This window comes from Alnus glutinosa, chromosome 3, assembly GCF_958979055.1.
Source record: "Alnus glutinosa chromosome 3, dhAlnGlut1.1, whole genome shotgun sequence".
Taxonomy (NCBI): Eukaryota; Viridiplantae; Streptophyta; class Magnoliopsida; order Fagales; family Betulaceae; genus Alnus; species Alnus glutinosa.
The window spans coordinates 7,483,078-7,510,369 of NC_084888.1; the positions used below are offsets into that span (position 1 = coordinate 7,483,078).

Sequence of the window (27,292 nt, forward strand, 5' to 3'; positions counted from 1 at the left end):
CTGAAAACTCTGTGCCAATGAGAAGTCTTTGTAGTCATTCCTTACATGTAATAGTCCTTTTAGGTGATACAGTGAAGCGAAACATAACCTTCCTTAATGCATAACAGAAACTATTTTTTGGGATGTGCTATTAATCTTCAAGCCATTCAATGTGCTGGCCTGAGGTAATATTTATAGATTAGTTTCATGATAAAAATGGCAAAACTGGACTCAGGCTTTCCAGCTCAAATGGCTGTAAAACTCATTTAAGACATGATTTCTGTGGAATTGCATCTGTGTCCTAACCCCAACCGACCTTGCATTTTGTTTCTGTTATGAGTAATAGGCAATAAAAGATTATCAGGCTCTTTGGTAGGTGCACAATGCTTTGAGATTCTCACATTGGGGGGTGGTTGCTTGTTTGCTTGGTATTAGAAACAGCCATCATGGACTTCTGAACTGAGGGAATCAGACTGCACATATAATCTCAAGCCCTGATTTTCAATATCTATGGCCATGCAGACATCTTCGATCCTTTTAAGTCTTCCTTTGTGGTTAATACTCTGATCATCAAGAAATTGAGGGTTTTTCTTTTTTTCCCCCTCCAGGAGTGTAATTTCATATCATAGTTTTTGTCGTCAGACTGTGGCTTTGTTTCTGCTGTCTGATATTTGGCTTATTTTGAAGTCTCCAAACCCAACTATGTGCTCTCTTTCCAATCTGAGACTGCCTGATAAGCTTGCCTCAAAAGGCTCGGTTTATGATCAGACAGTGGCAACATTTGATCACTCTTCCTCCGGCTTCAGTGCTAACTTAATAAGCAGAAGCCTGAAGTCTTTAGGGAGAGTGAATAAAAGTTGTCATGATTTCTGCAGGGTTCTAGCCAAAAGATGCAATGCCAATAATATTGCTACCTATTGCTTTTTTCAGGCCGTTTTGAAGTGTATGCTCAGCACTTTTCGGTGTTCGTTTGTTTCTTGAGATATGTTAGATGTATATTTTTTGTACTTTTTTTTTTTAAATCAACCATTAGATTTGTAGGACGTACATATGGGTCTTATAAATTGAATGGTTACTTTTTTTTTAAAAAAAATGTACGGGAGACGTACAAATATCATTTGTCTTCATAAATAGCAACGAATTGGAATTTAAGTGTATTTTGTTGTGTAAAGATACCGGTGAAGTTTCACATGATTTCATATGAAAAACATAAGGAATGAAGTATAAAGTGGTAGAGTATTAATTAAATGATTAAATTTATCATTTGTATAAGCTTAAACTTTTGGAATAAGTGATAATTTAACATAATATTAAAGTTTGAACTTTATCTTCATCATTCACTTTTTATTTTTTAATTAAATATTTTATGTGTTGGGTCTATATGTGATCAAGAATGCTAAAATATAAATTAAATAATTAATTTTAACTTAATTTTTTAAATAAGTTGTAATTTAACAAAAAGAACGGCTGAGATATGTTAGCTACACAACAATTGCACAACAATGCTGATGTGAAAGTGAGTTTTAATTTTATTTTATTTTATTTTTATTTTTTTAAAAATGTTAGATAACATTAGGAGAGGTTAAAACTCACATTGCTGTATAAAAGCTGTGCAAATCATCTAATAGCCTGCTATGCCCAGTATGTCACGCCTGGCCAGACCGGATTGCAACTAGTCCAACTCGGACCGGGCAACTGCCCGGTTCAAGAGCGCATTTTTGTTGGGATAAACCTTATCCACAAAAATCAAACTTGACAGCATCTAATTAAACAGCATCATCGAGTAGAGAATTTTCCAATAATTTCCCCTACCCGCCAATTTATTCACTGCTCAAACCATCTTCGCTTCACTTACGAGCACTGAAACTGCCATGGACATACTGGCTCCATTTCACCACCTTATCCCAGATTTCCTTCAAAGCCCACTTACCCACAAGCCACAAAAAAGCCATTCCTTCAATTCCCTTGCTCTTGGTGTCACCAACACTTCCCCTGAAACCCCATTCCTTGCTTCTCTTCCGTCATCTCTGCCGAAATCTGACTTTTGTATTCTAAGTGAGTTTAGCGAGATAAGAACTTTGAATTTAGTGAAGGTGATGCATGCCCAGATGATAAAAATGTCTGACAGGGGGGAGAGTTGGGATACCATGGGAAACAGTTTGGTGACATATTACTTGGAATTTGGTGATTTCAAGTCGGCTGCAATGGCATTCTTTCTGGGTTTTGTGAGGAACCATCTTTTATGGTATTCCTTTTTGGGAGAGTTTAGAAGTTTTGGGGGTGATCCACGTGAAATTCTTGATGTTTTCAGGCAGTTGCATTGTGGAGGAGTAGTGTTTGACAGTAAGGTTCTGACCGTGGTTCTAAAAATTTGCGCAAGTTTAAAGGATTGGTGGCTTGGAGTGGAGATTCATGCTTGTTTGATCAAGAGGGGCTTTGTTTTAGATGTATATTTGAAGTGTGCACTGATCGCGTTTTATGCGAGTTGTTGGGGCATAGAGAGTGCAAATCAAGTATTCCACGAAATTCCGGAGAAAGAAGATCTGCTCTGGAATGAGATTATCATGGCAAATCTGCGGAATGAGAGATGGGTGGAAGCTCTTGACTTATTTCGTGAAATGAAGTTTTCGGGTGGGAAACCCACGACTGTTACAATTGTGAAAGGACTGCAAGCTTGTGGGAAAATGGGAGCTCTCAATGAAGGAAAGCAAATTCATGGGTATGTTTTACGATGTGCATTAGAATCAAATTTGCCGATATGCAATTCCCTGATTAGCATGTACTCCAGAAATTACAAACTTGAACTAGCTAAGACAGTTTTTAAGTCAATGAGAGATCGTAACTTAACTTCATGGAATTCGATTATCTCAGGTTATGCTGGACTTGGTTGTTTGAAAGATGCCTGGGGTTTTTTTCATGAAATGGAAGTGTCTGGTGTTAAACCAGACATCGTAACTTGGAATTGCCTTTTATCAGGCCACTTTTTTCATGGCTCATACAAAGAAGTCCTGAAAATTTTGAGGAGAATGGGAAGTGTGGGCTTCATGCCAAATTCAAGCTCTATCACTAGTGCTATTCAAGCAGTTACTGAATTGGAGTCCATGAATTTTGGGAAAGAAATTCATGCCTATGTGATAAGAAATGGGCTTGATCACCATGATGTATATGTAGGAACTTCATTGCTGGACATGTATGTGAAGAACAATTGCTTAACTAGTGCTCAAGCAGTTTTTAATAATATGAAGAACAGAAACATTTTTGCTTGGAATTCATTAATATCAGGATATTCCTTCAAGGGCCTTTTTGAAGATTCTGAAAAGCTATTGAAGCAGATGGAAAAGGAAGGAATCAAACCCGATTTAGTGACATGGAATGGTCTGGTTTCAGGGTATTCAATGTGGGGCTGCAGTAAGGAAGCTCTGGCTGTGATTGATCGCGTCAGAAGTTCAGGATTATCACCTAATGTGGTATCATGGACGGCTCTAATATCAGGCTGTTCACAGAATGAAAACTACAGGGATTCTGTTGACTTTTTCATCCAAATGCAGGAAGAAGGTATCAAGCCCAACTCAGCAACCATATCCAGCTTACTTAGAACTTGTGCAGGCCTATCTTTGTTACATCAGGGTCGAGAGATACACTGTTTTAGCATAAAAAATGGTTTCATTGAAGATGTATTTGTAGCCACAGCACTTGTCGACATGTACAGCAAGTCAGGCAAGCTAAAAAATGCCCATGAGGTTTTCAGAAAGACTCAGAACAAGACATTGGCCTCCTGGAATTGTATGATCATGGGATTTGCCATTTATGGCCTTGGAAAAGAGGCAATTTCTCTTTTTGATCTGATGTGTGGGATGGGCATCCAGCCAGATCCTATAACCTTTACAGCTATCCTCTCTAGTTGCAAGAACGCAGGTTTGGTTAATGAAGGATGGAAATACTTTGATAGAATGAGCACATACCATAGTATAAACCCAACGATTGAACATTATTCTTGTATGGTAGATCTTCTAGGGAGAGCTGGTTATCTCGATGAAGCTTGGGATTTCATTCAAAATATGCCACTAGAGCCAGATGCTACCATTTGGGGCGCTCTTCTTGGATCCTGCAGAATCCATAAAAACATCGAGTATGCGGAGATTGCAGCAAAGAAACTATTTCAGTTAGAACCATATAACTCTGCTAATTATTTCTTGATGATGAGCTTATATGCCATTTCAAATAGATGGGAGGATGTTGAGCGTCTTAAAGACTCGATGGGTCTTGAAGGGGGGAAGAGCCAGCAGGTGTGGAGCTGGATACAAATTAAACGCAGGATTCATTTTTTCTTTGCAGAAGAGAAGCCCCATCCAGATACAGGAGAGATATATTTCGAGCTATATCAGTTGGTTCATGAAATGAAGAAAATGGGATATGTGCCTGATGTCAGCTGCGTATATCAGAACATCGATGAGGTTGAGAAGGAAAAGTTGCTGCTTAGTCACACTGAGAAGTTAGCAATTACTTATGGACTGATGAAGATGGAAAGTAGTACACCCATTAGGGTGATTAAGAACACGAGAATGTGTTCTGACTGTCACAAGGCAGCAAAATATATGTCTTTGGTACGGAAACGTGAGATTATCGTCAAAGATGGCATTCGATTTCACCATTTTAGAGTAGGAAAGTGTTCCTGCAATGACTGCTGGTAATGAGGCCACAGTCAATGTCTTTCTGCATTAGCATCACGTTAAGCTCTTAGCATTAGCAACGATGAATCAGTTGGCTCAAAGCATTTAGCAGAAGATACATGTGAGTGGGGCGAGGCTACAAATTGGAATAGGATCCTTATTTATTTCATGGTCAGAATTTAAAGTTTGTACACGTAATGGTTGTCTCATATCTATACCGTACCCTGATATGGAAGGAATTTTATTTGAAAATGTCAATAAAAGATATTTATGTACATGTGTGTGTCGATGAACTATATCAAGCATCTTGTAAATAGAAAGGTTTATGTAATTCACTTAGACCTGTGTATTATTAATGACACTAGTTGTACCTAAGAGTTTCTTAGGTACAACTAGTGTCATTAGTAAGAATATAACCCCCATAGATGTAATATCACCTTCTTCTTTCATGCTCTAGAAAGTATGGTTTGTGGAGGCTAAACAATTTGTAAAAATATAACCCCCATAGAAAATAAAGAGAGACACAAAAACTGTGTGCAAGAGAGCTGAGTGAGAATTTGAGAAATTTTTTTATCCTTGTGTTTCAGTTTTGAGATAAGGAAAATTGTCTTGTTTCTTGTCTCAAAATATTAGTTTCAATAGAAAACATTTATTCATTTAAACTTCTCATATTTGAACTGAAAAGTCGAACTATAATTTTCTTGGTCTATGTAATGATTGTTTCAAATGAGTATCATTTACATCTATTAGAGGACAGAGAATATAATACATCTATTTTCTACGTTTACATTTTAATAAAAAAAATTCATTTCTGCATTTTCTTGAAGCTGGGGTTTTTCTTTTCTTTTTAAATTTTTCCTTGACGAAAAAAAAAAAGGATCTATCCCAATGCCTCTCCAGCCTCACCACTTGAAAAACAGTCTGAGTTGTGAAATTTTGGGATTAATATACAAATTTGAGGCCAAGTTTCACAAACATCCGCTTGATAACCCTTTATCAATCAAAATGTTCACAGCTTTGAACCACATATGCAACAATATAGAGGTTTTGGCCATCATTAGCATAGATGTGGCTCAATCGCTCAGGTCTCTCCAGTTCATATTTTTGGCACATATGTGCCAAGAGACTCAAAATGACCCATCGCCGAAGGCTTCGGGGACGGATTGGAATTCTCTATAAATGAAAATCCTTTAAAATTGTTTGTAAATTCCAACAAATCTATAACATGTCTTCTCTAGATCATGACACGTGGTTTAAAGGGTTGCTACGTGGTGGCTTGATGAATAAGAAGCTGGCGCAAGAAGAGCTTAGCTGGATCAGTTAGTTGTTGTTAGTTGTTCTGTTATTAGTTGAGTTGTAAAACGGTAGTGTTTAATGATTGTAATAGTGGAGTTCGTTATTCTGTTGGCATGCAAGGGTATAAGTGAAAGGAGAGTTGGTAGAAGCATTCATTCAATCTTGTTGTAAACATAGTTGATGCGGAGGTATATTGGCTCCTCGAATTGCCAAGTTCTATGAATGAAATTGTTGCCATTCTTTCTTCAATCTTTTATTAGTTTCTTCTCTCAGATATTCTATTGTTCTTTCTCTTTTTTCCTTGAAATATTGAAGTAACATATCAGATTTGTTACAAGTGGTATCAGAACCTTCAACCACTACTTCTGCTATTTTGTCTCAAAATGACTCAGACATGATCGATGTCCCAAGAAGTTCAAGAATTGCAGAATGGGCAGTCCACGTTATAGATGATGGTGGATGCACTCCGGCGTTCGTTGGAAGAGATAGCTCAGCGACAGAATGATCAGTTTCAAGAAATGCAGTCGATGATTAAGGGAAAAGGGCCAGCGGCTGTCCCTGGCGCGAATGCACAAGGAGGATCCAGCAGTCAAGAAAATCCTGTAACTGTTTTTCCGGCAAAGCATTCGGATGGTGGCGAGGTCTTTTCTACCAAGCCGTTTCGTTTGGACTTTCCTCGATTCAATGGAGACGACCATGAAGGTTGGTGTTACCGTTCAACCCAATTCTTTGATTACTATGTTATCCCTGACCCACAGCGGTTTGTTATTACTGGGTTTCATTTGGAGGGAAAGGTGCTAGTTTGATATCAAGAGTTGCGTAGTAGCAATGTCTTGACCACCTGGCCTGAGTTTCTAAACCTTTTACAAACTAGGTTTGGTGCGGGATCCTATGATGATCCCATGGAGACCCTAGTTAAGTTGAAACAATCAAGGAGTGTAGAGGAATATAAATCCCAGTTTGAGTATTTAGCTAATCGTGTTTAAGGATTACTAGATCATTTGAGAATTAGTTGTTTTTTGGGTGGGTTAAGTGATGATATTTGTTTACCTGTGCGGATGTTTAACCCCAAAACCATGACTGATGCTTACTCATTGGCCAAGATTCAAGAAGAATTAATCTTGAATTCTAGAAAGCCTTCTAAAAGTTCCTGGAGTTTTGTTCAAAATAAAAATTTTCAGTCTAGTGGTAGTTCATACAACCCCAAGATGAGTTTCCAAGGGCCTTCTAAATTTTTGCCGTCAGGAGTGCCTAAGGGGTAGAAAATCCTAAGGCCACAATTCCTGTGCAAAAGATTTCTCCTGCCCAAGTAGAGGAACGCAAAAAAAAAGGGTTATGTTTTTCCTGTGATGTCAAATGTTTTTGTGGCCATGTCTGTGAAGCTCCTAAGCTCTTTATGATTGAGCCTTTGGAAGAAGAGTGTGTGGATGAAGCTACTTTAGTGATGGATGAACAGAATTATGAGGTGCTGGCAGGAGAGGAGCCCGAAATCTCCTTGAATGCTATTACAGGCACCCCTTCACCTAAAACCATGTGGTTAATAGGATTTTTGAAGCATCATAAGATGATCGTTCTTATCAATTCGGGGAGTACTCACAATTTTGTGAACTCCAAACTTATTGCTCCGTCAGGTATCATACCTAATAATCAAGACTCTGTTAAAGTAAGGGTTGCAAATGGTGAAGTTGTGTTAAGTCCGAGTAGATGTGATGATATTGGGCTTAAGATGCAAGGGTCCACTTTTCAGGTCAATTTGTTTGTCTTGCCATTGGCAGTAGTGATATGGTGCTAGGTATTCGGTGGCTGCAGATGTTAAGTCCTATTTTGTGGGACTTTGCCACTTTGACAATGGAGTTTAATTATGGAGGTCTTAAATGTTTGCTGAAGGGATTGCAGATGGGGGCTGAATGGTGTCTAGAGAGTGCTGATACTTTTAAGGTTTCACAACAAAAGAACAAAGGAGTTGTTTTGCAGTTGATGAATTCATCTGATGAGACTAATGAGAACTTGCAGTTGGTAGCAGCTGAGTCTTCCATTTCTTTGGGCACACTTCTGCAGCAGTTTTCGAATGTTTTTCAGGAGCCCACAGAACTTCCACCACCGAGGCAGCATGATTATCAAATACCTTTGTTGGAGGGGGCTCAACCGGTTTCGATAAGACCTTACCTATATCCGTTTATCAGAAAACAAAAATTGAAAAAATAGTTAAAAATTTTGTTGCAAACTGGTGTAATAAGACCCAGCAATAGCCCTTTTCTCTTCTCATGCTCTCTTAGTCAGAAAAGTTGATGGCACATGGCGTATGTGCATAGATTACAGGTCCCTTAACAAGGTTACAGTTAAGGACAAGTTCCCCATCCCGGTTGTGGATGAATTGTTGGAAGAATTATGGGCAGCTAAGTGGTTTTCTAAGCTGGACTTGAGGTTCGGATATCACCAGATTCAGGTGAAGGAGAATGACATTCCTAAGACTGCCTTTCGTACGCATGAAGGACATTATGAATTTCTGGTTATGCCTTTTGGGCTAACCAATGCGCCTTCAACATTCCAAAGCCTTATGAGTGATGTCTTTAGGCCTCATCTTATAAAATTCATTTTGGTTTTCTTCGATGACATCTTGGTTTTTAGCAGTGATTTTGCTCCTCATTTGCCGCATTTGGAAACTACCTTGGCTATCCTTCGGAAGCATCAGTTGTTTGTAAAGAAATCTAAATGCCGCTTTGGATGTAAAGAGGTGGAGTATTTGGGTCATGTGGTATCAGAATTTGGAGTGAAAGCTGACCTCGGGAAGATCCAAGCCATGAGTGAGTGGCCATTTCCTAATATAGTTAAGTCTTTGAGAGGCTTTCTTGGACTAACCGGTTACTACAGGAAATTTATCAAAGGTTATAGCTCGATTGCTGCTCCTCTTATTAATATGCTATGAAAAAAATCTTTCAATTGGACTGCTGAAACCGAGCTTGCTTTCCAAAAATTGAAGGAAGCTGTAACTACAGCTCCAGTGTTAGCACTTCCTAATTTTTCTCAAGCTTTTGTAATCGAATGTGATGCTAGTGGTGCTAGAATTGGTGCAGTTCTTATGCAAGAACAGAGGCCAATTGCTTTTCTCAATAAAGCATTGAAAGGTGGGGCTTTGCATATGTCCACATATGAGAAAGAACTTTTTGCACTAGTCACTGCAGTGCAAAAATGGAGGCCATACCTTCTCGAGTAAACCTTTGTTGTCAAAACAGATCAGCAGAGCCTTAAATTCTTGTTGGAGCAGAAAGTGGGTATCCTTTTTCAGCAAAAATGGATTACCAAGTTGTTGGGCTACAGTTTTACAGTGAAATACAAGAAAGGAAGTGAAAATAGAGTTGTAGATGCTCTATCTCGACGATAAGGGTGGGAAGATGACCCCAGCATTTCCCTAATATCCATTCCTGCTGCTACTGGGGTGCAGGAAATTAAACTCAAGTATCAACTAGATGTTAAATTGAAGCAGCTCATAGATAAGTGGAATTCTAACAATTTGAATACTTCTAAGTATTCCATGGATGCTAGGTTGTTACTGTATAAAGGGTGTATCCTGTTGGGAGACAATCTTGATCTTAAATTAAAGGTATTACAGTATCTTCATTGTGATCCAATGGCTAGACACTCAGGTTATGAAAGAACAGTAAAGAGGGCTCACAGAGACTTTTATTGGAAGGGAATGAAGAAAAATGTGAAGAATTTTATTCACGAGTGTTCTGTGTGTCAACAGAACAAATATGATACATTTTCTCCTACAAGTCTTCTTCAGCCTTTACCAATTCCAGGTCGCGTGTGGACTGATATTAGCATGAATTTTGTGGAAGGGCTGCCTCTTTCTAATGGCTATTCTGTGATATTCGTGGTTGTTGATCGGTTATCCAAGTATAACCATTTCTCTGCTCTTGCTCATCCCTTTATTGTTGCAAAGGTGGCCCAAGTTTTTACTGCCAATGTTCTCAAGTTACATGGCATACCATCTTCAATTGTCTCAGATAGAGATTCAGTTTTTACAAGTATTTTTTGGAGGGAGCTGTTCAAGCTTCAAGGGTCTTCTTTAAAGATGAGTTCCAGCTACCATCCTCAATCGGATGGCCAAACTGAGATAGTGAATAAGAGTTTGGAGAATTATCTCAGGTGCTTTGCTCAGGATCAACCGAAGAAGTGGTTTTCTTGGCTGCCTTGGGCTGAATTTTGGTACGACACAACATGGAATGCAGCAATTCAAATGACACCATTTGAGGTTGTTTATGGTGTTCCTCCCCCACGGCTGTTATCCTATGTTTCCGGTACTACCAAAGTGCATGATGTGGATGAGTTACTTCGCACTTGGGAACAAATTTTCAGCCTTCTTCAACATAATCTGCATCAAGCTCAGCAACATATGAAGCAGTATGCTAATCTTCACAGGAGTGACAAAGTTTTGGAGGTGGGGCAGTTGGTATATCTCAGGTTGTCTGTTGTTGCTCGGAAATCTTTGAAGCTGTCTCCAAGGTTTTATGGACCTTTTCCTATACTCAGAATGGTCAGAGAGGTAGCATATGAGTTGCAGCTACTGCCACAGTCTAAGATACATCATGTTTTTCATGTGTCCCAATTAAAGCCTAAACTGGGAACTACTACAGTGTTTATTCCTATTTTGCCTCCAGTAAACTCGGATGGAGTTTTGCAGCCTGAACCTAGTGTTGTTCTTGACCGCCGATCCAGTCCCAAGAATAATAGACCTTTCATTGAAGTTTTGGTGAGGTGGGAAGGTCAATCTGTTGAGGATGCCACTTGGGAGTCTTTTCATGCCTTCGCCCAAGCCTAACCATACCTTGTGGGCAAGGTGCTTTAAATGAGGAGGGTATTGTAACATGTTTTCTCTGGATCATGACACATGGTTTAAAGGGTTGCTATGTGGTGGCTTTATGAATAAGAAGCTGGCGCAAGAAGAGCTTAGATGGATCAATTAGTTGTTGTTAGTTGTTCTGTTATTAGTTGAGTTGTAAAACGGTAACGTTTAATGGTTGTAATAGTAGAGTTCGTTATTCTATTGGCATGCTAGGGTAAAAGTGAAAGGAGAGTTGGTAGAAGCATTCATTCAATCTTGTTGTAAACAGAGTTGATACATAGGTATATTGGCTCCTCGAATTGCCAAGTTCTATGAATGAAATTGTTGCCATTCTTTCTTCAATCTTTTAGTAGTTTCTTCTCTCAAATATTCTATTGTTCTTTCTCTTTTTTCCTTGAAATACTGAAGTAACAGATAATCTGTTACACAATCGGACAAGCAATTATGAGAAGCCCATCGGTGACACCGGGTGGCACCTCAAATGAGTCTTTTCATTAAACACTTCTATTAGTATACAGTGGAAAATAACATCAATAGAAATTTGCGATAATTTATTAAAAATACACAGAATATACAAAACAAACAACAAAGCGCTAGCCAAAGGTCCTCTCCTCAATCCTCCCTGCCCCTAGAAACTGCAACTACAAGAAGAAAACCCCAGGTCCATAGTCACCTCTTTCCAACATGACTATTTACAAATAACCATAGTAGTATTAAGTACCACCATGAACAAAACCCAAGAAATATAACAGCAGAAAGGAGCTTTCCGACATCCATTCATGGGGAACTTAACAAAAAACTTGGGAAACTCGTCCTTCGGACATTGAAAGAAGAGAAACCCCAGCAAACAAACAGGAAAAAGCAGAAGGAAAGAGAGAGTAATGATCCCCATGAGATGGCAAAACAACAGCCAGCAATGTATGCAAAACTTGTGTGAACATGGAAGGACAGCTCCTGCCACTCTCTAGACGGCACCAGAATAAAAAAGCCCTCGGATCGTATAAAAATGTAGTCGTCACGACACATTTGTCCCGGCTCCACATCCACTAAAGATTGATGGGTTCAGTTCGGTCCTGCACAGCCATCCTCTCTGAGACATCGGCTAATGACTTCAGATTGCACCGGATCAACGCCTGGACAAAGTAACAAGTCTCATCCTTGGTGTTTCCATCAGGCACATCCACCACAAAGGACTCAATCACTAGTGTCCCTGGCCTTCCATCAATAACCTTTGGATGTACCGTAATGATGGAAGAGTAGTTCTGCAAGTGTAAGGAAGAAATTTAGACAGGTCAGAAAGCTCTTATTTACAGCAAAATTACAGCAGCACATGTAACATAGCGATCAATTTAACAATCCTATCAGAGAATTCAAGTGCATATAAGATGGCAAGTATCAATGGCTTCCGTTCATACAATTTCCCAAACTGTCATTATTTGTTTTCAAAATCACTTTCTTTAAACAGAAAGGATGAAGAATTCATTAAAAGGATGTCAGCACACCTCATGGTCCCTATTCGAAACTAACCTACCAAACAATGGTTACAAGTAAAGTAAAACTCAACTCCGCAGAAGAAGCTGCCTTATATTTGTAACCTGTACATGTGCAAAGATAGAAATTTACGAAAGTCGAACATATCAAATATCCAAGAAAAAACAACATGCCTTCCTCCCCCTTAAAACCATTATTAGTCATTTGTAGGTTGTTCATCAAACAGTTTCTCAGTTAATTTCAGATGGCATTCTGCCTGCACAAGTGTAACACGCCATGGGTTGTTATTCCATTTATCAAATCCTCTTTTGTGAATTCAGTTATCAATCTACTCAAAGTCCATATTCTAAGTTCCAGGCAGTCAAGTTGAGACGTTCACAAATAATTATAGCCCATATCTCCAATTTGGCAAATGTGCAATTAAAATGACAGATGGATTATGAAAGCACGCAATATGCGAATTGGCTTGTCATTCATATAAGTAGTCATCCAAAATAATTTCCAGAAGCACAAGGGAAATTCAGCCCATACTGAGAGCTAACGGAAAAATATTGTTGAATAAATAATGACAGAAAACCTAACCTCCCACAACAAACCAGCTACAAACTACAGAACGTTTCAATGCACTTTAATGTAGTGCGGTTTTTTAAAAGCAATGGTAAACTTTGCATTCACCTAAACCATACCTGCGTGCCAAACTTATTCTAGTGACTCTACACATTACACAGTTGTAATTCATACTTAGACGGGCCAATGAATGAAGAAAGTGAACAACATTGACCAAAAAAAAAAGGTATTTGAAAAGAACCATACCCTTAGCCTGTGATCACCACCAACAAACTTGACGCCAAGAATGTGCTCATTGTCATCAAGAAGTTCCAACCTCTCAGTGCTTGTTGTGGCAGGAAGCCCAGATTTAACATTCACTTCTCTGACACTCCCAATGCCAAAGTCCCCCTTCACCACACACCTGCTAACAAAGGGCTTGTACTTCTGGGGTTGGTCAAATCTCCTTACCAACGACCACACCTGAATGAAGAAATAGTCATATTAACAACTCAATAAGTTGAAAAACAATCACATAAGCGCAAAAGGCAATTATCTAATTTCAACAAAGCATTTGTCGTCGCTCAGAGAGAATATATATATATATATAGTCCACTTCCTTGCCATAGCAATGAAAAAAAGGAAATGAAAGTTTGAGTCCTCAAGTATGAGTGGACTTTGTTTTTCTTAGGTGCAAACTAATGCAAAATCGAACTTTCAAATTTGAGTCTTTACCCGTGCCTGCATCTTTTCCCCAAACAAATTAATGAAAAAAGTGAAAACTTACATAAAGATTCCATCACTTGGAAAGATGAATTAAACCTCAAATCCTTGAAGTTAATTATTTTACCTACATAAAGCTTTGCATCCAGACTCCACATGAAAACTAAACTACATAAAAGCTAAGCTAATAACCTTAAAAGCATCTAATTTGACAATATAATCCAAATTTTGAGGAAACCCAGAAGCCTATCACCCACCATATACTAAGAATTTGCACAAATCTGAACCATTTGAGACAAAACTCAAAATTAAAAAATCATTCACATATAGACAGAGGGACCCAAAAAAAAGTAACCAAGAAGAAGTAACCCCAACAAGAAAACCATGAGGAGCGAAACAAAAACCCACTCAAAATCCACCTGAAATACCCAGATCTCCAACGAGCCACAAAGTAAAACCCCCTCAAAATCCTTGCAACATGTTGCAAAAAGTCGTACAAATCAAAACAATCGTCAACAGCCCCCATTTCGAAAAGAATCCGACGGGAATTTCCGATCGGACGGTTCAGAGTAAACTTACAAGGTGAACAGGCGCTTTGATGTGCTTGACCAGCTCTGAGGTGCACTGGTTCTCTCTGGGCTCGTGTCTGTGGTGCCTGCCTATGTACTCCAACTCTATAGCGCTAAAAGCATCACCACGATTCATTTTTGATAACTCACCCACTCAGTCACTCACTCTCTCTCTCTCTCTCTCTCTCTCTCACAATCTATCTTCTCTCTCCAGAACTCCAAACCGCTTCTCTCTCTAGATGGAGCAGATGGTTCCAGAGAGGCGGATAAAGATAAGCCTGAGCTGAAAGCTTTGGGTTGCAGAGGTTTTTTCAACTTTTTTTGGTTGTGGAGTAGAAAACGAACGAACCTTGAGAGATCTCTGTCAAAAATCTACGAATCCACCGACAATAGTTTATTTTATATTGTTCAAAAGCAACGCATTGCTCGGCCTCTCATTGGGCCTATTGGCCCTATTCTCTGTTTGCTTTGAGGAAAAAGTGCTTTATCTTGTAGTAATTTTTTATTCTTTCACGCTTCAGAGAAGTTGAAAAACGATCAAATAAAATAAATAAAATAAAAAGCGTTTGTCGCAAGTGGTTGGGTGTTTTTTTGTGGCCACAGTGTCTTATGCTCTGTCGTTTGGGGAAAAGTAGAGTGACTTGCGTGACCAGCACTCAGCTAGTGGGCTAGATAAAGTCAAACAAGTGGGGATGGTGTTTGGATGGCCAAAATAAGGAAGATTATCACTTTTTTTTTTTACCAAAAATAAAATGAATTATCAAAAGCTTGGGGATAATAATAATGATTGGAGCAAAAATGACCCAAATGTCCGCCCAACCCAACTCCCTCTGCCTCTATATAGAAAATTCGGGGCCCCATTTACTCACCTAACACCATCTCTTTCTAATTTCCCTCATTTCAATTGACATCTATATTCCAAGAAAATTATTTTTTAATATAATTAATAAAAAAAGCATGTGAGGATAGAAAACAACTTACACAAACAAAAAAAGATTATTATGAGTGTAATTTTCTTAAAATTTAAACCTAGTTTATATGAAAAGTTACATGACTTTAAAAACAACTTTTAAAAAAAAAAATAGAAAATAGAAAACAAAACGAAAGACCTCAAGGAAATAACCAAGCTCAAAGTTAACACTCTTTTTAACCATTTTTTTTTTCTTTTTTTGTTAACCATATATCTTATAAATTTCATTGACAAGTCATGTTGGGCCCATGTACCTAGGACCCTAACTTTTGAGAGACCTTTTTAAAATTTAAGGCACGTTGACAAAGGCGTAGCCACTAGTAAGGGATAGACGAGAGAAGACAAATGACCCCTTGGCCCGCTTAAAAGGATTGAAAAAATAATTTGAGATTATGTAGATAAATGACCACCAAGGATGTTATCTACTTTCTAAAGCACCGAAAAAAAGAAAAAAAAAAAAAAGAAAAATAGTTTTATAAAAGGAAGATTTGAATTCCAAACATAATGCAGAAGGACAATAAATAGGCTGAAATGTATGTTCTTAAATGATTCGTTAAGAAAAATATAACATGTTATATTCATTTTCCTATTGAGAGCCTCACTCAATGAATGTCAGTTATAAAAATGTTTTACAAAGTTGATTATAGTTAATTCGTAAATTATATGTTATTATATAGCAAAGTAGCCCTTCCACTTATATCTTTTGATATCTTTAAATATAAATCTTCCCATTTATATTTCTTGTCTATATTTTATTTTCAAAATTTATTTAAAAAAAAAAAGGAAAATTATAAAAGATAATTCTCATATTATAGCTCACTATAACTTTTCTAAGATGGGTGGAAATGTATTTAAATATACAAAGAAATTAAATTGGCCATATATTTTTCAATGTGAAAAACATTGATGACAAAGAACATAAAATATGATAATAAAGTAAGAAAAACTATAAAGATAATATATTTAAAAATTATAAAATATGATGAGGTTGAATTGTTTATTTATTGTGTTGGGTATATTCTTTAATATTTTTAATCAACTTTGTTTAACTTTATCTTTTAATCTTGTACCGCTGTGAACCAAAAATATTGGCTTTGCCACTATTCGCAAACCCAATAACATCATGATATTATCACATGAGATTCTCTCCCCTTTGTAACGCCCCCACCAAATGTTAAAATGACAAAAATTAAATATTCACATATTCCATATAGTGCTATTAAAGTACCTTGTGATTCACGTAGTGAAAGTTGTGTTGGGAATAATCCCACTCTCACCGGTCTATCTGAAAATGATCGAGCCCCAATGCTTGCACCTGCCTATGGAGAATTACGGGCCTCAAGTCAAGACAACAAAATTTCCAAATAGACCTATCTATGGAGATAGACGCCCAAATTAGTTGTCCCCGAAAAAAGGCTGTTTCCGAAAATACACAATGTGAGGTACATTCAGATTAAATCCCAAGAATATAGACATCTTGGGATGGAGATTCAGCTTATCCAGCCTAGGCTCGAGACAAGCAAGTTCCGAGAACTGAGATATCAGTCTCATCCCAACAAAATTCGGATTATATTAGAACCTTACTCCAAGTTGAATTTTGATAGAAGTCACAATCCGAGTCAAATTAGATCTTGAAGATCCGGGAACAAATCTAATCCCTAAAGATTTGGAATCACCCTAAAGATCCAAACTATATCCTACGTCCGATAAGGAATCGAAGTCAAAATCAAACTCTGACAGCGCTCATAGGTTAAGTTGAAGTAGAAGACCTAATTCAGGTTAACCTCTACCTCGTAGCCTATACATAGTCTCTTATGCCAGGTATAAACACAAACTGAATTCTTATGCATTGAACATATTTTTCTCTCAGATATTGACTTAGGCATCGGAGTGAGAGTGAGATCTCCGTAAGGATCTATTGATTTTAGTTGTTTTGCAACATTCTTAGGAACGTGAAGAATATCAAAGAACGTGCCGTTCACACCATACCAAAAAGCTGTTATAACAATTTTTATTAAGAAAATAAGCGTTTTTCACGTGTTAAGAAACTTATAATACTTTTAGAGGTTGGATTAATTTTTTTTCTTTCTTATAATTCAATTTGTAAAAAATTTATACCCATATTGATGTTTGCATATGCTTAGATGATGGTCATTTGACAATCATTATATATTTGACTTCCACGTACAATTAAAGAATCAAAGATAATGTTCCAAAACCCGTTATCATTAATTTAGAGTGCGTTTGAGATTGCGATTTCATAGATAATAAGTGCAATTTTAAACCAAATCGCAGGTAAGATGATACTTTTTGAAAACGCAAAATTTTAAAGGTTAATTTACGATTTTAAATGCTAAACTGTGATTTTGCCAAAGCTTAACTGCGTTTTTAAAAATCATTTTTTTCAAATCGCACATTTTAAAATCGTGATTTTAAATCGCAGTTTTTTGAAATCGCAAACCCAATCGAACCCTTATATGCATATCCTTACCAAGAATTTGAAAAACGTATTAAAAAAGTCAAGGTATTAAATTTAAAATCTATTGTGTATTAAAATTGACCAAATTAAAATTTAAAATTTAAAAACTCAAAATCTGTTGTAAAAAAAAAAAAACAGAGGATTTCCATCGTTGCTGTGCGCACGTTGAAGTCGCTGTCATCTGGGCCACATTCAGGCCTCATGACCGACTCTGAGCAAAAACTGAACTAGGGTGTTTTTTATTCAATTATTATTTTATCGGGTTGTTTTGAACCGCAGATAGAGGCTGTTGGAGCAGGAGGGCCACATGTCAAGTCATGAAAGGATGAAAAGGCAGTTTGTGGATTTTAATATGACCAAGTAGGCACAAAGTAATATATATATATATATATATATATATATATATATATATCCCTCCTTTTTAAAATTCATTTAATTTTATAATTTTATCATACACCGCCCACATTAATTTAAAATTGATTATATTGTCTGTCCACAAAGCTAGGATGCTACCTAATCCGGCCACTAACCGAGTCCAATCTGTCTTATCTAAATTGAGCCAATTTTGTAAGCATGTTCTAAAACTTGCTCAAACCTAACCACGTTTAGTGATTAAAACTATTACTAATCTATGTATATCTTATTTCTTTCCCATTAATTCATATGAGTAATTAGACTAAAGGATTAGATTTTTCATCAAATTGGATTAGAGAAAATTTTAACTTTTCCAATTCAATCTATCAATTTGATATATATTCTTAAAATGTGTCATTCTCATGTACATTTTTAAAAATTACATATAAAAATTTAATGTTTTATTAAAAAATTTCACATGCTTTAAGAATAAATGTCAATTTAACAAATTGAATTAAAAAAAACTTAATTCAACTCAAATTGAGAAATAAACTTATCCTAAGTGTAATTATTTGTTAGTTCATATATCTGCCAAAATATCAATTGAGATACAATTTATAAGGTCTTTTCTGAGTAATATATATATAGAAAGCCATCCAAAAATTTTGTGAAAAAATGTAATTTAATCAAAAGTTATAGTTGCACAAGGCTAGCAATTCATGTTGGGTCGGCTCACGGGTAAACCCAACCCATTTAGTTAAACAGATCAAATATCTTAACCTTGACAGTTGACACGACACATTTAAATTAGTAGGTGTCATGATACGACTCGTTAACCCGTTTAATAAACATGCCATGTTGGATTGACCTGACCTGACCAACATAATCCATTTAATAAATAGGTCGTGTTGGAATGTCAAGTTCGTGCCGGGTCAACTCAGGGGTCAACTTGACACGAACTATTTAGCTAAACCGATCAAATCTTTCAATCCTAACACGACTCATTTAAATTAGCAGGTGTCTTTGCCCCATATATATATATATATATATATATATATATATATATATATATATATAAGAATTACATACGGGTCAGGGGGTGGGGGGAGGGGTCTCTTATCACATGGGTTTGGAGTCAAAAGGGATGTCAGATTGTTTTGGCAACATTGCATTTGATTTTGTGTTGTGTGGGAGGCATGGGTTAGGTCCGAGTGATATTGGAGGCATCTCAGAGATACGGGGACCACTAGGACGTCTTTGCCGCTAGCTAGCAAGTGGGCTCAGATCCAGCCTTCTTGTCCTCTTCTCCATGTCCATTGTCCACGTTCAACGTTCCTATCTCTCCGATCCCTCTTCCCACACATATTATATTATATAATGCACGACCGCAATTTTGGCAATATTTTAAGGAAGCCCACTAAGCAAACATGAAACAGCATACGCCATATCTATATATCTATATATATATATATATAGCTCAGTGAGCTCACCGACCTCCCATTAAGAATGTGGTAAAAGGGAAGAGATCCAAGAGAATTAAGCAAAAGTGGCTAGCCCTTTGGAAAGGATGTTGTTGCTTGCTCAAAGAAAAAAAGGAAAAAAGAATGATGGGCACTGTACTTTGCTGAATTGATACAAATTAAACCAATCCCTTTTGATCCCTCAAGTGGTTCGGATATTGGTTTTGATAGATTCGAATTGGATCGATCTATTGAGTGCAAACAATTTTTTAGGGCTATGTTTATCTTTTGGATTCATTTTGCTTTGTGTTTACTATCTAACTTAAGATTGGAGTCATTAAAGTTGAGCTATTTGAATTAATGGAAGGTGAGCAAAATCAAGTGCTATATATATATATATATATATACATATATATATATATATATATATATATACGATGAAATCCAAAAATATAATTATGTTTAATGACTTAACTGATGGTCTCCATTTAATTTCCTTTAATGATCATATCTTCAGGACAAAGGTTGGGGTTACGACATAATGAAAGTAGTCGATCACTTAATTAATTAATTCTCAAAGCATGCCTAAAACCCCTAATGAGAATTAAGTTACAAAAAAATATGCATGTGAGTCGACTCTGAGTGAACTCTTTTATACGGTATATATATATATATTAAAATAGAGGTTGCCATGCATATGCACCCAATGACAAAAAATAAAAAGGCAATCGATCAATTAAATCAAACACAGGAAAATACAGTGAAAATTAGTACTGTTTGAGATATGCGGTGATGCCAAGTGGTCCTAATCCAATAAAGACATATATTTCTCAAGTGGCCCATTTAGATTCCCCATTGGACAAGGCATACTGCACTACGAAAACAAGACATCAATGACTTTATAGTTTATATATATATATATATATATATATTATATGTGTGTGTGTACGTGGGGCTATGCAATTGGACAGACCAAACATTGTTGGGACAAAGACCATTCTAGCTCTTCTAAGCTTCCATTTCTTGCCACTTTTCGAACCCCAATTGGCTGCAAACTTGTTGGAGCACTGCTCCAACAAAGTTATAATTGGATCATTTACCAAAAAGGAATTTCCATCCCTAAGCATACAATTTCATTGAATACTATACTGTCTTTTCCATGAGTAGTTCTAAGCTTCTAAGCAGCTAGCTAGCCTTAGTCCCCCCCCTCCAACAACACTTTCTTAGAATTTAGCAGTATCTGATCGATCTTATTGATCATGTTTTATCTAAGAAAGACACGAGTTTCCCAAAAAAACCGGCCAAAGCGTGTAAACATTTGCTGTTTGGCCATAATTACTCAGACAACATGCAGTTCGTGTATCGATCTGCAGCATTTTTCTTCTTCTTCCTTGAAACTAAACAACAACGTATTATTGTCCCTCAAATATCCAGCGAAACCATTAATTAAAGATATGCATGTATATGATTGCATGCATGTTCTGAAAGAAGAATAATATATACGTTGATATCGAAGAATCTCTAGTGACGACGTACGGCATCTCATACTCTCATATACATTCTTGCCAAAAGAAAACGCCAATGTGGATAAACTTAGACCACCGCAATAACAAAAGCTGCTTTTGGGGTAGCTAGCTAGAGACGAATTTGCTAAAGTTTGTAATAATGGTAAGAAATATGAATACGGAAGCATTGCAGAAAAAGGAGTTTTAATTAATAAGAAACCACACACGAAGCTTATCTACTGGCTACTGGCTACTGGCGACTGGCTAGTACTGCGACAAATTGTTGGACCAAACTTTCTGTCGTTTCCCACCTAACGGGAAAGTCACAATCAAGGGCCTTCAAGGCATGCATGGTCGAGGGGTCCGTGTCATTTCGTGGCAGCATGGCTTCCAAGCTTGCGGTCAAGAATATAGCAGACCTCATGATATCACGTACAGAAATCTTTGCTCTCATTGAACCATTCCGCTAACAAACGAAACATCGCTATCGACGAACTCTTTCAATTCAGTGGAGGAGACGGGGCGCTGGGGGGCCCATGGGCCAAGGCCACACTTATTAGGGCCGGATCGGATAACTGATCGATCGATAAGGTGTGTTTCTAGCTTTTTAGTCAAAGTAATCCACGTCTTCTTCACGGGGAAAGCTAGAGAGATTAGAAAAGGAATATACCCAATGGGATCCCAGATCGAATATATGTTGATGTTTTTTTTCTTCCTTCTTTGAGCCAGTACTTTTTCCTTTTTTTTTTTCTTTTTTTTTTCTTTTTTTTTTTTTCATTATCCAAAGACTAAAACTCATATTTTAATTTGCTACAAATGGCTAGCGATCGATTGTACACCTATTCATGTTGCATGTACGTTCAGATTTGAACTTATAATATCATATTTTTTAAATGAATAATCCAATTAAATTCATGATATATCTCTCATCTAATTAAACTCTGATAATTAAGATGAGAAAGGTAGAAAGAACTCTTTCTTTTGATTTTGTCTGTTCTATCTACTTTCGGTTTCGTATTTGGGCTTGGAAAGCCCTGGCCCTGTACAAGTTTAGGATAGGTCCACTTGTTAGGCTCTACAAATTCAATTCTCTTGACTCAAAAATAAACTCAACCAAGCCCACCTCCAATTCTACAAACTCATTCAAAACCCACAACCTTTGACCATCCTCTGATTTCGGGGCTGGAGGTTGAAATCTCCTGGTCACTAACCATGTCTTTTCTTTACCCAATTTGACATGGATAATTGGTTCGTCTTAAGTTGACGCGAAAACTATGTTTCAAAATATTTTTCCACGCAGTAGTTTTTTTTTTGGATGAATATATAGTTTTCCACGCAATTAAATTGGACTCATATATGCATGCCCGCAACTATTTGAATCTGTCCACTGCAATGCTGAAAATTACGTATATTTCTTTTTGTCAATACATTCACTCATGCTAATCGTACTATATATTATTCAAAGTATCGTGACATGCATTAACGCAATATTAATTAATTAAGCAAATGCCAGAAACAATTAAGCTTCACCCATGCAGTCGCCAACTTATAAACTTCGAGCTAGTCAACTGATCAAGTACTCCTTCGCTCTACATCCGACTCGCCCTTGACGAGCCCATGGCCGTGGCAATCTCCCTGAGCACAAACTTAAGAATCTTCCCAGCGGACGTCTTGGGCAGTTCATCCTTGAACACCACCGTCTTGGGCACCATGTAGTGCGGTAACTTAGCCCTACAAAAATCCATAATCTCCTTCTCAGTTGGATTCCGAGTGGACCCGGCCTCATCTCTGAAGCTCACAAACGCACAAGGCGTCTCGCCCCAGAACTCATCAGGCCGAGCCACCACGGCCGCCTCGTTAACCGCCGGATGCGTATACAGCACCGACTCCACTTCCACACTGCTCAAGTTTTCTCCGCCGCTTATGATCACGTCCTTTGATCGATCTTTTATCTCCAAATAACCATCTGGGTGCATCACTCCCACATCCCCTGTGTAAAACCAACCATTCGATTCTTTCATGCACGTGGAGGTCCCCTCGGCGTCTTTGAGATAACCCAGCATCACCGACCCACCTCTCAGTACAATTTCACCGACTGTTGACCCATCTCGTTTCACACTCGCTCCTGACTCGGCATCCACCACGTCCACTTCCGTCAGCCCGATAGCCCTCACTCCTTGTCTGGCCTTCAGCCTGGCCCTCTCACTCGCTGGCAACCGATTCCACTGCGGCTTCCACGCGCACGACACGACGAGTCCTGCCGTTTCTGTCAACCCGTACCCGTGACTCACCACGAAACCCAGTGACTCGGTCCGATAGAGCACCGCGGCCGGTGGTGGAGCTCCGGCTGTGAGGATCTGAACCGGGTTTTGGAGCGGTTGGTTTTGGGGAGACCTTGTTAGCATGTTGAGCACCACAGGAGCACCGCACATGTGAGTGACACCGTGTTCTTTAATCAGGCTGAAGATGGTGGGTCCATCGAATTTACGGAGGCAGATATTGGTCCCACCTACGGCTGCTATGCCCCACGGGTAGCTCCACCCGTTAGCGTGGAACATGGGCAGGGTCCACAAGAAGACGGGCCGCTCTCGGATGGCCCAGTCGATGAGAGAGTTAACGGTGATGATGAAGATCCCCCTGTGGCAGTGGACCACCCCCTTTGGGGAAGAGGTTGTACCCGAGGTGTAGTTTAACACCATCGGGTCCCACTCGCTGCTCGGTGGGTCCCACCTGAACTCAGGATCACCTTTCTCCACCAGGATCTCGTAGGTGCAGCAAAATTCAACGGCTGATGAGGAATCTCGGTCATCACCATCATGATCAGTGATGAGGACGAGCAGAGGGCGTTGGGTGTTGGGTGGCAACAAAGAGAGGGCTTCCAGGACAAGAGAGCGAGAGAGGTGGTCCACGAAGACGAGCTTCGATTCGCTGTGGCGCAGGAGTTGGGAGATGGTGCGGGCGTCGAGGCGGGTGTTGATGTTGTTAAGGATGGCCCCGGCCATTGGGACAGCGAAGTGGAGCTCGTACATGGCGGGGACGTTGGGGGCCACAACGGACACAACGTGGCCCCTCTTGATGCCGAGCGAAGCGATCGACGAGGCCACTTGGAGACATCGACGGTGGGTCTGCGACCACGTGTAGGTGGTGTTGTTGTAGACAGTAGAAGGGCAATCACCATACACAGTAGCTGCTCTTTCCAAGAAGCCTAGTGGGGTTAGAGGTGATGAATTTGCTGGCCTTGGTTTCAATTCTTCCATTATTTCCTGGCTTTTCTGTGTGAGGTATTAATTGGACCAAAAAATCAAGCAGAGAGACAGAGAGACAGAGAGAGATCAGAGTGTGTGAGGGAGAGACAAATATGTGTCGGAATTATTTATAAATTTGTTAAAACAATTAATGAAAGTGCAGTTAGCTATAAAAGGAACTCCTTTTCTTCTAAATACTCTCTTAAATATACACAAACGTTACTTATAAATAAATAAAACAGTTACTTTTAAACTTAAAAGCCGTTGTTTTGTTGTGAGTATCATTCTGACTTTGGAGCACATATGCGATAATTGTGGAATGCGTTATATTTAATTAAAGTTAGTTTTCTTCCTTTCATCTAATTTTCTATTTAACCTTTGATTAAATATGCATGTAGGTGGTTCATGCAATCCAACGGTCGAGATCAAATTTATTCTATAATATTAGCCCTTGGAATGCCTCGATTTGGATCAAATTTGTTAGCACAAGGTCGTGAAATGAGACGTACGTAGTAAAAGGAAAATGATGGAATCAACTCCTTCTCTAAAATAGTTTGTGTCCGGAATAATCTCACTCTCATTGGTCTATCTGAAAAGGATTGAGCCTCAATGCCTGCATTGGCCAATGAAAAATTACGGGCCTCAAGCCAAGACAACAAAATTCTCAAATAGACCTATATGTGGGGATAGATGCCCAAATTAGTTGTCTCGAAAAAAAAGGTTGTTTCTGGGAATATGCAAGGGGAGGTACATTCAGATTATATCCCGGGAATATAGACATTTCAAGACCAAGATTCAGCTCATCCAACCCACGCTCGGGACAAGCAAGTCCCATGAACTGAGATATCAATCTCATCCAAAAAAATCCGAATTAGAACCCTACTCCAAGTTGAATTGTGATAGAAGTCATAATCCGAGTCTAATTAGACATTGAATATCCGAGAACAAATCTAATCCCTGAAGATCCGAAATCACCCTAAAGATCCAGACCATATCCTACGCCTGATAAGGAATCCAAGTCCAAATCAAACTTTGACGGGGCTCATAGGTTAAGTTGAAGCAGAAGACCTAATTCAGGTTAACTACTACATCTTAGCCTATAAATAGTATCTTATACTAGGTATAAACACCGACTAAATTTTTCTGCACTGAGCATACTTTTCTCTCAGATACTGACTTAAGCATTAGAGTGAGTAAGATTGGCAAAACGGGTAATCATGTCGAGCTTGGGTCAACCCGTTTATGTCAACCTGAACCCAAACCGATTAGCTAATCGGGTTAAAACACAACACGATTATAAGCTAGGTTACCTGACACATCCCAATTGTTTTTTAAAGATTTCATTCATTTTAAAAAATTTGAAATCTAAAGTCTTACTTCTCGAATCTTCTTTCTTTCTTCTTCAAAATCATAAAATCTCGCAATGGACCCTCCTCCTGATGAATTCTACAATTGGCCGGCTCTACCTCAAGACGTGACGGCGTCAATCCTGATGAGACTGGAGGCATTCCAGATCATGACGAGCGCGTAGATGATGTGCTCACCGTGGCACAACCTCTGCAAGGACCTGTCGATGTGGCACGCCGTCCACATGCGCAACCCCATCACCCTCTTTGAGATCCACCAGTACGTCCTCGAGAAGATGTGCCACCACGCCGTCTATTGCAACTGCGACCAGTTGATCGATATCAATGTCGAGAATTTCGACACCGACGAGCTTCTTTGGCATAGACGAACAGACAATGTGGAGTCGACAGGCGAGTCGCCAACAATGGCGTTGGAGTGTGAATCTGTGAATGAAAATGTGAAAAAGTGAAAAACAGCAGCTAGGATTTAACTTTCCTTCTACAATTTTGTGTTTTCACGTGTTGACTTGTCAACCTGTTTTACAATAGGACTATAAACGGGTCAACCCGTTTAGTCTAAAACCTAAACCTTATAACTTTGTGTTGGATTTACGGATCGTGTTAAAAATTGTCAACCTTAAGAGTGAGATCCCCATAAGAGTCTTTTGATTTTAGTTATTTTGCAATGTTCTTAAGAACGTGAAAAATATCGAAGAACGTACCGTTCACACCATATCAAAAACTGTCATAACAATTTGTATTAAAAAAACACGCATTTTTCACCTGTTAAAAAACTTATAATACTTTTAGAGGTTTGATTTTTCTTTTTTATTTTTTCTTACAATCGGGTTAAATACCCTATTGGTACCTAAGTTTTAGGTTTTTTTAAATTTAGTACCTGAATTTTCATTTATTTCACATGTAATACTTAAGTTAGAAGTAAAAATTTATTTGGTACTTCTGTTATATTTTTTGTCCAAATATTAACGGTCTGTCTCGTATCAACCGTTGAAATTGGCACGTGATACTATATAAAAAAAAAATTAAAAATTAAAAATCTTTAAAAATTAAAAAAAAAAAAAAAAAAAAAAAAGGGGGTGGATTTTGGCCAAGGGAATGGCTGGGGGTGTGTTTGGCAAATAAATTTTGGAAACAAAATATGATTTTGATTCTACTTTTTTTTCAAAATAAATTATATTTTATTCAACTTTTTAAAAAACAAATCATATTTTATTCAACTTGTTTTAAAAAGTCAAACCTTGAAATTCACAAACAGTATAAAAATTCAATTCTAATTTCAAAAATTCAACACCCAAACACACCATAAGCCACCTCTTGACCAGTCTGGAGTGGCCGAACTACCTAAGGGCGTGGCTGTTGGTTTACTGATTTTTGAGAGTATATCAGTGATTCTGCTAAATTGTTCAAACCAGAGAATAAGCAAACGTTGTCTTGGTGAATGATGGGCAAGCATCTTAATTGGTTTCGAATCTAAACTTTGTTGTCTGGACCTTGCTTTGCAGCAACGACCTAAAGATAATGACCGCTATGTAAACAACTATAAAAATGGCAGATCTCCCAAGGAGACCAGATAGTGGTTCCATGATGATAAAGTGCAATAATGACAACATCTTCTTCCTTCATTGGTTGCTCAAGATATTAGAGTAGATGGCTTGCCTTCTCAAAGGAAGATGAAGATAGAAAAGAAGCATTCCGAACCAGGATTTTTTTTCCCTGCCATGGCCACCCCCTTGCCCAAAATGGAGGTGACCGGCCACCATGGCCACTCCTCCTCTTTTTTTCTTTTTTCTTT

The 27,292-nt window shown here is 38.2% G+C and overlaps 3 protein-coding genes across 3 annotated transcripts; 1 reads left to right on the plus strand and 2 right to left on the minus strand.

The window, feature by feature from the left end:
* Positions 1-1,773: 1,773 nt before the first annotated feature.
* Positions 1,774-4,899, plus strand: LOC133864350 (pentatricopeptide repeat-containing protein At4g01030, mitochondrial). Its single transcript, XM_062300650.1, has one exon. The coding sequence runs from the start codon at positions 1,851-1,853 to the stop codon at positions 4,668-4,670; it is 2,820 nt and encodes a 939-aa protein (XP_062156634.1). The 5' UTR covers positions 1,774-1,850; the 3' UTR covers positions 4,671-4,899.
* Positions 4,900-11,321: 6,422 nt separating this feature from the next.
* LOC133863052 (abscisic acid receptor PYL3-like) lies at positions 11,322-14,498 on the minus strand. Its single transcript, XM_062299026.1, has 3 exons — positions 14,131-14,498; positions 13,096-13,311; positions 11,322-12,053 (listed from the first exon to the last, which is right to left on the minus strand). The coding sequence occupies exons 1-3, from the start codon at positions 14,254-14,256 to the stop codon at positions 11,838-11,840; spliced, it is 558 nt and encodes a 185-aa protein (XP_062155010.1). The 5' UTR covers positions 14,257-14,498; the 3' UTR covers positions 11,322-11,837.
* Positions 14,499-22,325: 7,827 nt separating this feature from the next.
* LOC133862541 (2-methylpropanoate--CoA ligase CCL4-like) lies at positions 22,326-24,238 on the minus strand. Its single transcript, XM_062298373.1, has one exon. The coding sequence runs from the start codon at positions 24,143-24,145 to the stop codon at positions 22,478-22,480; it is 1,668 nt and encodes a 555-aa protein (XP_062154357.1). The 5' UTR covers positions 24,146-24,238; the 3' UTR covers positions 22,326-22,477.
* Positions 24,239-27,292: the final 3,054 nt, after the last annotated feature.